Here is a 12,187-nt window from a genome sequence, read left to right as displayed (position 1 = left end):
AATTTTAAAAGTTTAACGCCACCTCCTCCCTTCCCCCCCCCCCCAAGGCCTCTGCCATAAGAAGCCTACTCTGCATCTTCTGAAGATGGACATTATTGTTATTAATAATGAATCAAAACCAGTTTGGCTTAAAGCAGGCTGGATTTCTCATGCTTTTGTTATGACTTGCTGTAGACAGCTTCAAAGCTGCATGTGCTTCTGTCAGCAAAGAAATTTGCAGTTGCTGTCCATCTCTCTGTCGTGACGGTTTGAAGCTTTGCGAGGACCTGGGCGAAGCGCAGCCCTCAGTTCTGTCCTGACCACAGGGGATGCCTTCAAGGGAAATTAGACCCCTCGCTGGTGGGAACTGTGTGCTTGTCATGAAAGCTCTTCCGCCCGCTTGCTGATAGAAAGCAGCATTAACACAGGCTTTCTCCTTTCCCTTTCATCACCTGGACTATATTTTTGGTCCTGCCCTAGTGTTGTTCTGTGTGATTCATTTCTCCATAAATACATCCTTTGTAACACGTCTCCTTTTCTCTCGTTGTGGTGCCTGTCCTTCAGGTGGTCAGTAGTTCTGTATTAATTGAACAGACCACGTTCTTGTCAGACTTGATAAACAAATGGACCTCCCTTGTTCTGCGCTAAGACAGCCTTCATTTTTTCTTTTGAGTGACTGCCCCAAAGACTGAAATCCAGGAGCAGAACATGTGTGTGTCAGTGGTCTTCCCTGTATTACACTGTCACGGGTAGCTCAGTATTTATCTGGCTGAATGCTTGTGCTGACCTCAGTTCAGTTATCTAAAGGGGTGGTTTTTGGGCTGTCTGCCTGAATTGATGAGCCAAGAGATATGTCTAAATGAATTGGCACCATCTGGGCAGCCTGGCATGGAGTGGAGAGAAGTGGTAACTGGCTGCCGTCAACTGGAGGAAGTCCCATGTCATTAAAATGACTGAGCAGTTAGTTTTCATTGGTGTTCCTCGCTTCACCGCTGACTCAGGCAAGCCCCGAGTCTCTCTGCTCTTGCAAGAGCTTCCATCTTACACTAAAATATAACAGACAGGTGGTGGCTTCAGGGTGGTATGCCTGTCTTGGGACACAGGCAGATGCTCTGCTCTGGATGCTGCAGGTTCAGGTTGAGGTTGCTACCCAAAATGCATCCTAGCTGGCGAAGAGCAAAGTCCCCCTGGCACAACTGCATATGTAGCTGCTCCTTGGCCTGCTTCTGTCACAGCCATCTAGTTTAGCTGCCTTCCTATTGCGCCTTTTTTTTTTCCCTTCCCTTTTTATACAACATTGTTGTGTTAGAGCTGGAGCCGGGAGAGGCGTCAGGTCAGTTGTGCTGGCAAATTAGAAGGGACAGAAGCTTCTGACATGAACAGGACAGCAAATTCATGTAGCTTTTATGAAGTCAGGGAAATTTTACTCTAGGTCAGGATCTGGCCACTTTCAGCAGTAGCTGAGAATGAGGGTGTCTGTGTCACTTGATAATGTTATTCAAAATGCAAGTTAATGTAAAGGCTAAGTGGAAACATTAGTTGTTCTTAAAATATTGAAACTGTCGCCAAATAGCAAGATACTGACTCCTCAACTTTCCATCTGTGCTTTTTGCAGTCTTTAGAATGACGTTCCAGTTTATTGTGGAGGCTGGGAGAGGGAAGGAATGGAAAAAAACCCCACAGAAATAACCAGATGTGTTACACGCGCTGTAACAGAGTGTTGCAGGTGGGGCCACGAGCTCTGTGTCATGCCCCAGGGGGGCAGGAGGGACCTTCTGCCGCAATGCAGTGAGTGCAACGGAGCGGCTCCCACCCTGGTGGCCCCAGGTTGGTGCACTGCCCAACCTGATGCGCTCTCTGTAGGTGCTCCTTGACGTGCCCTGGTGTTTTGGCTTTGTGCTAGCTTTTGTCAGAGGGGGAATTTGGGGAATTTCCAAGCATCTATTAGGGCTCTTTAGGGTAGACGGGGAAATTTGAGAAGGCAGAGGAACCGGCTTATTATTCTTTATAAATCCTTTTTTTTCCCTTCAGCTTTCATTGTAATCCCAAAGTTCCCCATCAGCAGAAAAGTCTAACCAATGTTGACTCGCTGCCTTTTCACTGTAGCAGAAAAGCTCCTGGGGGACAAAGGCAGTAGCTCCTGTGTCCAGTACACAGATCAGACACAGATCTTGGGGCTGGAGCAGCTTCTGTCCAGCAGAAGTCTGTCCTGTAGGATGGATGTGAGCTCTCTTAGCTCACTTCTGTCCCTTTGGAAACAAAATTTTCTTGGAACAGATAACTAGAATTTTCTAGACTAGGGGGCCTTTGGGATCCTCTGAGGAGCTGGGATGTGCTGGAGAGATGAGCTGTAATGAGGCAACTCCTTGCAAGGTGCAAACAGTAACAGCACCCATGCTTGGGAATGATGTTGCTTGTGCAAGAGGCAGTTGTGAGATGGTCTTTGCATTTCATCTGTAGGGTAGTATGCTCAGGATGTGTTCCACCAGCAACTTAAAATAAACCACTGATGAACTTTCAGAATTGATCATATTAATCTGAGACAAGTATCCAAAATCTCATTTATTTCTTCAGGGTTGAGCCCTTCACTGTGCCCCATTGACCTTTAGGCATGAGTTACCCCAGAGGTAGCTGGCTGTTGTTAGTGGATTTGTCCATCACACAAAGCGTTGTTCTCCTTCTCCCAGCGCTGACTGCCTCTTGGCCATCAACCCTAAGATCAATACTGCACTTCAGAGGGTGATAATCCATTGCACTGTGTGCCCAAAAGAAGTGCCTGACATTGGTTGAGCAGATCCTGCGTGGTTGGGGCGAGGGTCTAGTGGGCAAGCCAGAGCATGAAGAGAGAGTGGTAGGTTTCTGCTAGGCTGTGTGACAGAAGGTCTCAGCCTAGCAGAGACCAAACCCTACATTTGGGCTACAAAACCCTACATTGACAAGCTTGTGAATAAGTCTTGTCTTTTTTTTTTTTCCCCTTCTCCTCTCCCTCGAGTGGTTTACCCATCCTCAGTTATGAAAGGTATTGCTTGGCAATTCCAATTTATTCATGGTGAGAAATGCTTCTGCCTTTGAACTTTCAAAGGCCGCCTACATAATAGCAACACAGTTTATCTTCCACGCACTCTAGGCAGAAAGGAGAGTAATACTTTCAGCCTCTTTTGATCCCCAGTGTGAAGGGAGGCAGCACGGTTAATCTTGAAACATGAAGAAGATCTCTTGAAAAGGGCCTGTGGGCTGCATCTGTAAAGCAAAATTTTTGCCTGTGGACTGTCAGTGTATGAGCTTATATATCTCGAACTATTCTAGAAAAAAAAACATCTGAAGTAGCATAAAATCAGCCTTCTTTTTTTCTTCGAATTATTTAATTCCCCTTCCTTTCCCAACTTCCCTTATGCTAACGACTACTTTCTGTCATGTCCCTATTAAAGTAGGGAATGCAAAATTGCAGGGCTGTTTGAGGGCTGTTTTACACAGAGCAGTGTGTGGTTTTAAAACCACAAGCTGAGCGAGCAGCAGCTGGTGGTAGAAGCCCGGCTATGGCTCTGTGGCTGGAGCCAGGGTTTAGGACGTGGCTGGTAAAGCCTGTGCTGATGGCTGTTACGGGTAGAGGCAGAAGCAGCTAGCAAAGCTGGAGCTTAACCTTGGCCCCTGACCTATCCTTGTGTCTCTATCACGTCTAGATGAAGGAACAAAAGCTACTTTATTTGCTTCTCTCAAACTATTATAAAAACATAATAAGAATAACTGTACCACAGGTAAATTGAGGTGTATTCTTTTTACTTGTTGCATAAACAGCAGCAGCCCAAGGCACGGCCAAAAGACAATCTTGTTTTGTGGGAGACAAAACGAGAAGCAGTGGATCAGCTCCTTTGGGTACCAGTTTTTGCAACTAAGCCCTGATCTTTCAGTGAGTGATCTTTGAGCAGAGAAAATGATAAAAGTCTGGCTCTTCCAGGGGAAGCTTCTCCATGAGAAAAACCTCTGTCCTGCAGTGACTCTGGAATCTACTTGGTTTACTTTAAGCTTTTGAGATGAAGAGTTTACTTCATTATGTATGTGTAAGGAGATGGTTTTACCATTTTCCCTAAATTTGTAACGCTTCAAGAATTTCCTGTTGTGGGATGTGTGTCACTTAGAGTGGGAGTGGTGAATAGTTGGAAAAAATGCCTGGCCTGGCCTCACAACATCCGAGTGCATGGTGGGGCAAGAAAGGGCAGAGCTAAAGTCTTCCCAGTTAGGATCAGGACAAAAGTCCGATTTTCACCTGAATTGTGGGTGAGTTGCAGACAATTTTGTGGTTGGTGTTTTGCAGGCTGTCCTGCCAAAAATCTTCCACTTCGTGTGACTAATAAGGCTAGAGAGGCAGAAGAGCCAGTGTTTGGGAAATGCAGCTATGAAAGACAGCAAAGGGAGGTAGAGTCACCATCTTGCAGCAGAATGTAAAAAAGGAAAAAGGGGGGGGGGAGGGGGGAGGAAAAGTCTGAACATACTCATTATTATGTATAATTTGCTGTTGTTATAACTGCACTGTAACAGGTACATGATCTCACCCGACCCTGCTATTTTTCCCTTTTTGGCACGTGGTTGACTTCTGTGAACCTGGTAAATTGATATTTTCTGTGTAAAAGTATTTGCTTATCCTCTTCCTAGAGACCAGTACTTACCGCACCCCTCTTTATGGGCAGCCCTCCTGGTGGGGGGAAGATGATGCAAGTAACAAGGAGGACAGAAGGCAAGAGGAACATTACTCAGGTAATGGAGGTGATTTGGGGTAGGAGAAGATGGGGGGAACAAAATTTCTGCACTTTTTTTGATCTTTACTGTGTGAAGCCTTTAATTACCACTTTTTTTTGTACTTGTATTTGCACATTCCTATATGTAGATTCCTGCTAATGAAACCAGAATAAGGGAAAACTAAAATGTTTCCCCTAAAATATTTGAATGTTAGAAATGGCAGTTGTGGAATAGTTCAGTATGTATGAGGAAGGCCTTGCTAAGCTTGTTTTGAGACCTAGTTAAACAGCAGTGCTGTATCTGATCATATGCAGCCCACCTGAATAAACCATCCATTGTGACTCCCAGGAGTTTCCTATCTAAGAGGCACTTTAAGAGCTGATGCATTGACTGGATTTGTTTGATGTGGAAGCAATCTGTTTCTCACCTCATCATCCTTGGAATCCATTTAGTCTTGCCACTCCTGTTGTTGTGAATCTCTATGCATGGAAGACACATCTTTTTTTACTTGTGCAGTAAACCTGATGTTTCTATCAAGCATACGCTTTACTGCACAAAGAAGTTTTTTATTTCGATGCACAGCCAGTGTATCTCCTCTAGCAGAGAGGGGTTGTGATTAGCAGCCCTCCTAAGAGGCTGAAATAAAGTTACACCTAGCCAAGAAGTTTGGGTACTACTGAAAAATTGTCATTTTATTCCTGGTGGTGTTACAGAATTAGGTGTTGATCCAGCAAAAACATACCTGTGATTAGCTTTGCACACTCAAGCTTTTCCTTTGAACTGTAGAAAGACGAGTAGGTGTGCATGTGAGTGAATTCAGCAAAGTGAAACAGTCAGCCCAGGCATACAGAAACCTTAAAATGTCACCAACCGCCTAGGTTCTGCCAAAACATACAACGGTGCATGTGTGTGTGCTCAGCTCTCTCTTTGGGGAGCAATGGAAGAAAGGACAAAGTGAATATAGCAAATGTTGCTCAGACCGCAGCAGTGCAGTGAGCACTGATTTCAGTGATAAGGCCAGAGTACAAAGCTATCTAAACCAGAACTTGTATTTTTTCTTTAATCCATTTCAGCTAATGTTTGTGAATTTAAGGTTTTCTTGTCTGTCTTTTTTTTCCCTTTTGTAGAAAGATCAAAAGAGATAACACAACATGAAGAGGAACTGAATGGTAATATTTCTGCTTATAGAGATGCCCAAGAACAGTCTGTGTTTGCCTTCCGGAGAGAGCCGAGTTACTTTGAGATTCCAACTAAAGAATTTCAGCAGCCATCAAAATCTCCAGAGACACAGGTCCATGAGATCCCAACAAAGGATGTTGATGCTGTAGTAGCCCCCGTTGTACAGAGTCATGCCTCTTTCACCATTGAATTTGATGATGGTACTCCCGGTAAAATAAAGATAAAAGACCACGTAACTAAATTTTCTCTCAGACAGAGAAGACCGTATAGTAAGGAACCAGCTCATACAGAAGTGATGTCAGCGGAGAGCAAAGTGGCTGACTGGCTTGTCCACAATGACCCAAGCTTGATGAGACGGCAGTCTCCAGGAGATGATGTGTATAGTACAAAGAGTGACCTGCCGGTTCATGTGAGGACACTTAAAGGTGAGTGAATGTCTTGTCACGTGGACATAGTTCTCTGTTGGCCACTCAAATGCAGCATAATAAAGGGGAAAAACCCTTCTCCTGTCGAGGAAAACTGGACTTAATTATCTCTGCTCCAGATTTACAAGATGAAGAATATTTTTTTATTAACTGTTAATGGTTTTGAATCTGGCTAGCAGGCTCTTCACATGGCCCTGAAGTCATGTGTGATGCTGGCCTGGGGACACTCTAATCTGGTTCCTCTACATCTATAACGCCAGCTCAGCAGTAACAGTGATTGGAAAAAGGATTTTGATTTTTAAATGTTTAAAATAATTTCCATGTGGTCAGGCAGGCTGATAAACACAGGTATTTCAGTGGATTTTCTTCTCTTGGCTTCTCCTAGCTGAAGGAATGACTTTTCTTTTTAGCTGTAGTCCAGAAGAGGCTAAGTGTGATCATCCTGATGGCTGTAACGAGCAGAGCCACTTGGTCAGATGACCACAGGTCCTGACACAGCGACTGGTGATAGAGTTGAGATGTGCATGATCACCAATGGAGGAAGTTCTTGTGCTTGTAGAAGAAGGTTTCCCCTCTTAAACTAAAGCTTCTCTGAAATCCTGCTGTGTTCAAAAACTTCAGGTTTCATGGACTTGTGTCCTGTTACGTCTGTCACTGTGAGGAATTCTTTGGGGATTTTCTAAGGTCTGAAGTGTAGTTTGGAGCCCTGTTCTTAGTGCAGCTGGTGGGACTCACATGATTCTCATGTGACTTTGAATGTATTTTGCAAGATTTGGGCTTGCTTGGATGTCTCTCTTGGGCCATGCACTGAACAGCTAGGAGGAGGAGACCACCAATTCCTGCATTCTCACTACCTTTGCAGGCCTCTGGAAAAGCTATCGTTTTGAACTGCAACTTTAACTGATGAAGTCATAGTGAAGGTTACCAGACCTACTTGTGCTTGAGGTCCTTCTTAAATGAGAGCAATACCTTGTTTTCCCTTAAAGGAGTATTTGCTTGGTCCTTGTTGGAAAAAACCTCCTCATAATATGAAGAGTTTTACCTATTACACCTCCAACTTGCTGTTTTGTCTACAGTTTTTTGAGAAGCCCCTACGGTCAAAAAGGTCTCACATGCAGTTTGGCATGGCGTGGAAATTGGACTGTTTTGTTGCCATTGCTTGTTTCTAGTTCTTCCCAATAAGCGACAGTGTTGAGGTGCCCTGCCTGATTATTTAGGGTCTTATTTTCAGTCTGCTGTGACTGTGTGATGGAGGGTTTTGGGGTTTGGGTTGGGGTTTTTTGTTATTGTGATATTGGATTTTGTTGACTTGCTGGAGAACATTGTCAGGGATAGAAATGTGCTTCAGTAGTTTTGCTCTTTCCTCTTGGAGAAAACTAGAGAGTTAGGCAGCTGCTGCTCATCCTAGGATTTTCCTGAGCAATGCACAAGAATACTAGACTGACTGCACTTGCCTCTTTACAGTTCATAAGGCATGGAAAGAAGTTGCGGTAATTTAATACATAATTTGCATGTCAAGAAATGAACTCTTTGGACATTTGATTAAAACATACAGTGGTGTTGGCCTGAGGAGTTTATCCACCTCTGCTTTGGCAGAGGACAGGGTGTCATTTGCGATAGCTGTGTAACATGTTCTTCTGGCAGGGCTAATTTTGAAGATGTCTTGGAGGCTACCGCTGGCTGCCTACCAGGTTTGGGTCTTCAGGATCAGAGGCGCCCACCGTCGGGGTTCATTAGTAACATTTGTTCACTTTCAGGAACAATGTGGTGAACGTAAAGCCTGGTATCAAGACTAGAGAGTTCAGGTCTTAGCAGCTTGAGGGGACGTGCATGGTGTTCTGCTGGGGCATCCATGGGCACGGTGGCTGTTTTTCCTTGTGTCCTCACCATTTTGCATTCAGCAGAGTTCTTAGCCAAGACCTTTTAATTTAAGAACTTTCCCTTCCAAGGATGAAGCTTGTCAGCCCGCAGGGCACAATGCAAAGTTTGCTGGCTTCCTTCATGAGGGTGTTAGGAAACTCTTCAGAGGACTGACTCCTGGGTTGAATGGATCTTGCATTAAATTCTAATCTTTCACAGCTAACTCGAGGTAATAAATGGTCTTCATCCATGTGTCTGGAGAACTTGCAAAGTAGGTTTGAGCAGTTTTCCTTTCAAACACATGGTATTTTAGCCAGTATATCTTGCTGCATATTACAGTCTAGAGCGCAGAGACCTCTTTCCCCGTTCTCCCGATGACAGGTTCCTGGTCGTTGACTGAATCGTGTTGTGTGCCTTCACACCCGTTTCCTTCTCCAAAAAAAGGTTTGTTTTTTGTTTTACTTTTAACTTTTTGTTTTACTTTTACTTTCTGAGAGTCCTGAACTAAGGTGCTGAGGGGCAGGCATCACTGATACATAGAGAAGGTTGTAAAGATGGTTGTTGCTAACATAAGTGAAAATAATTATAAACTTACTTTAAGCTTAGTGAACTCTAAGTAATGATTTAACCTTTGCTTGGCTGGTGATAGGATGGTGTAACTCATGGGGGTGTCGTGGTGTGATTCTTTAAATCTTCAGGAAGATGAAAGAATCCTGCAAATTCACTTTTCTGTTAGCCTCTGGTTTATTTCCCCCTTTTAGAGGGCGGGTAACGTGGGTGCTCAGAGGTGCATGCGCTCGTAAACACACTGATCTGGTCTTTCATCGTGGGGATTTGGTTTCATGGGATGCAATGTGCGGGATTTATTTACTGATCCTGCAGAGAGATTTCTGCTCTGTAACAGAGAGAACCTAATGAGGTGATCTTTGGACTACAGTAGTTGGGCAGAATAGCAAAATAATGTCATCATTTTTATTTAAATGGGAAAAAAGAAAGAAACAAAACATTAGGTATCTAAAACAATCAGCATTACAAAATCAGAAACCCTTGGGGTTGAAATGATTTCTTGAATTGTTTTTTAATAACTTGATAGCCAACCAGTTGTGAAAAGTGGGGTCAGGAGGCAGCTGCCTTCTCTTTTATTTCCTCTGATGGGATGCAGTCCCTCTACCACAGCAGATGTGTTTGGAGTTGTTTAATCCTATAGGATTTTTTTGTTTTAACTGAAATGATAAATTTCAACTGGGAGGTAATGACAGGGCCACAGCAACTGAGAATATGAAAGTCAAATCTACATACCTTGTTTCCAGGCAATAGGCATGAAGACGGAACACAGAGTGACTCCGAAGACCCCGTGGTGCCCAAGGCAGAGAAGGAGACGACAACGGGCAGCGAACGTGTGACGGAGCAAACCAGGCTGCAGCGCCAGATGAGGCGTGACCCCCATGAAATGCTTCACAACAAGCAGGCCTTTGTCATCGAGTTCTTCGAGGACACACCGCGGAAGAAGCGATCACAGTCCTTCACGCACAGCGCTCACTCCTCCCAGAGCGACACTGATCCACCAGGGCTGAAGACCAAGGTTGAAAAGCGCAAGAACGCATTGCCGGCAGAGAAGCTGGGAAATGTGGTGCCGCCGTCCCACCTCGGGGCCCAGGCGGGCAAACCCAGTAACAGCTCCTCCGGGACCCAAAGAACTAGCTCCTTCAAGAGGGAGAAGACGGAGGATCGGATCAGCTCTTCGTCCTCCTCTGCTTCCAGAGCATCAGCCAAAACTTACGGGAGCGTTGGGAGGAAGTCTAAAATGGCTCAGGATTTTATGGCCGAGTACTTGCGGGAGACTGCTCAGTCTGGGAAGCCAAGCGCTGAGAAACCAGCTCCTCTGCCCATGCCGGTAGCTCCACGCGTGGTTATATCATCAGAACCAGAGCCTGCCTCTGCTCCACCTCCGGAGGTAAAGTCTGCCCAGGGCAGGAGGAATGATGAGGAAGACAGCGTGAGCGAGACGGGAACATACACCATTGAGACGGAGTCGCAGGATAAAGAGGTGGAGGAAGCACGAAAAATGATAGATCAGGTAAATGCTGCTTTTCTGTGCCTGGCCAGTGAGCTGAGGGCTGAAGGCTTAGGTTTCTGCACCTTGTGCTGGAGGGCCTAACTTCATTAGCTGTTGCCGTCAAGGACTGCTCCCTTTTGAATTGGGTGCAGCAGGGGTTTATGGTTAAGGGTGGGAAATCATCCTGGGTGACCTGTGTTGAGGCTAGGTCCCAACAAACTGTGAGGCTGGTCTTTAAAAAACCCCAGCAAAACAACAAAATTACAATCAGAGGAAAAAAAAAACCACAGAGTGCAAGAAAGCAAGGTAAGCCCACAGCAAAGAGCTGTCTTGCTTCCAAAATGGGATTTGGATGCAAAAGTGCAAGAGTGGGCTTGCCATCTGTTTAGAGGAAAGGCAACAACAGAATAACGATCAGGCTGATCCTGTGGAGAGCCATGGCTGGGAGCAGCTCTGCTCTCTAGGACTGCTTCCAAGCCTCTGGCCTGGCATTGCATCACCTCCTGCCTGCTGTTATGAAGACGGGAGCTGCAGCCCATCACTGATGCAGCATCCCGTAGTAGGCCAAAGGAAATGCAGGCCAAGGGCTGGTGCTCTTGATCCTTCACAAGCCTTAGTGGTAGGTGGTTCTGTATTTGTCTGTGCCTAGTTAGAAAGGGAGTGCTTGCTGGCAGGGCAAGTGGCAGCTAGTTGAGATAGTGAAGGGTGTGGTCTAGGGCAGAGGCAATCCTAGATGGATCTGTACTTGTTTGAATTTTGCAAAGTGAGTGATAGCCTAAAACAAAAACCCCAGAGATGAGGGAGAGGCTTAAAAAACCCCACCCAACTAAGCAACTGCGGGGCAAACCAAAGTTTGGCTGATTTTCACGTTTAACTTTCACCTGCGGTCTATTATGAGAACAAAACTGGCAAGCTGCTATAAAGATTTTAGTGAAGTGTAGGCAGGAGGATGGTGAGGTTTAAAGGAAGCCTTAATTGAACCTGGCTTTAGAGCTTTGTATACAGTGTTGTGTGAGCCTGGATCTAGCTTCCCTTGTTTGTTTATTACACTTGTTCCTTACATCTTGTTTGAAATGTGATCGGAAACTTTCAGGGCAAGGTGTTTAAGCCACAGCAAGGCCCCAGTCCTGACATTAGATGGTTAATTGTTCTGGTGGGGAAATATGAGGAAAAATGCCACAAAAATACAATTATTTCTGGGGAGTAGTCTTGGCAGCTGTGTGACTTGGGCTGGCAAGCTGGCCAAGTTCTGCTCCTGACTCTGCTGTAGGCTTGGTGCAGTGCAGACCTGCCACTTGGGAAACAACTAATAACTGGACCTCAGTGTTTCTGTCCAGGAAGAAAGATGGTATGAATTCTGGACTTGCTGAGGTTTTGAGGTGACTCTGTTTTTTATTCCCCCACCATCACACACACACACTTTTTTTTAATAGAAGTGAGAGTGGAGAACTTTATGGCTATCTGCCCAGCCTAGGTACCATCCATGGTGGCATCTTCCTCTGAACTACTAGTCAGGGAAGAGAAGCCCTTAGGAGGCATGGATCTTGGTCACCCCCCTAGGAAAGCCTGTTTATCTCCAGAGGGAATCTGGCCAGCTAGCTCAAACACTCTCCCGTCTCTGAGGTGCATCCTCTCCCAGGTCCTCATGTGGCAGTGCAAGGCTGCTTTGCTCAGCCCACTCGCTGCTAAAGTCTGTGAAAGACCCTGGAGATGGAGCTTTCCCAGCTTTTTCTAATTCTCCGTGAATTAGCTGGTAAATAGCTTTCCTGACACTCATCCTAAATTTCTTAGGGCTGAAAAGGGACTCCTTTTCAGTGAAAGTTACTACTGTTAAAGGCAACACACCGAAATAATGAGTGTGAGAGAAAAGGTGGGCGTGAGTGGGATTCCATGAATAAGTGTATTTAAAGCTGCTACTGTGGAGTAGAGAAGAAAATTATTTACTTAGTTTGTA

General features: G+C 45.2%; 1 protein-coding gene across 1 annotated transcript in view; it reads left to right on the top strand.

Moving 5' to 3' along the window:
- The window catches only part of CEP170B (centrosomal protein 170B), a 59,207-nt gene that overhangs the window by 24,029 nt on the left and 22,991 nt on the right, over positions 1–12,187 (top strand). The window contains exons 6-8 of the mRNA XM_009327581.1: positions 4,630–4,731; positions 5,841–6,317; positions 9,488–10,254. Coding sequence (XP_009325856.1) covers positions 4,630–4,731; positions 5,841–6,317; positions 9,488–10,254 — 1,346 coding nt within the window. The remainder of the gene's footprint in view (positions 1–4,629; positions 4,732–5,840; positions 6,318–9,487; positions 10,255–12,187) is intronic.

The sequence above is a fragment of the Pygoscelis adeliae genome, unplaced genomic scaffold, assembly GCF_000699105.1.
Source record: "Pygoscelis adeliae isolate BGI_AS28 unplaced genomic scaffold, ASM69910v1 Scaffold130, whole genome shotgun sequence".
NCBI classification, from domain to species: Eukaryota; Metazoa; Chordata; class Aves; order Sphenisciformes; family Spheniscidae; genus Pygoscelis; species Pygoscelis adeliae.
Note: the sequence above shows the minus strand (reverse complement) of the source record. Positions and strands in the feature narration are given on the sequence as shown.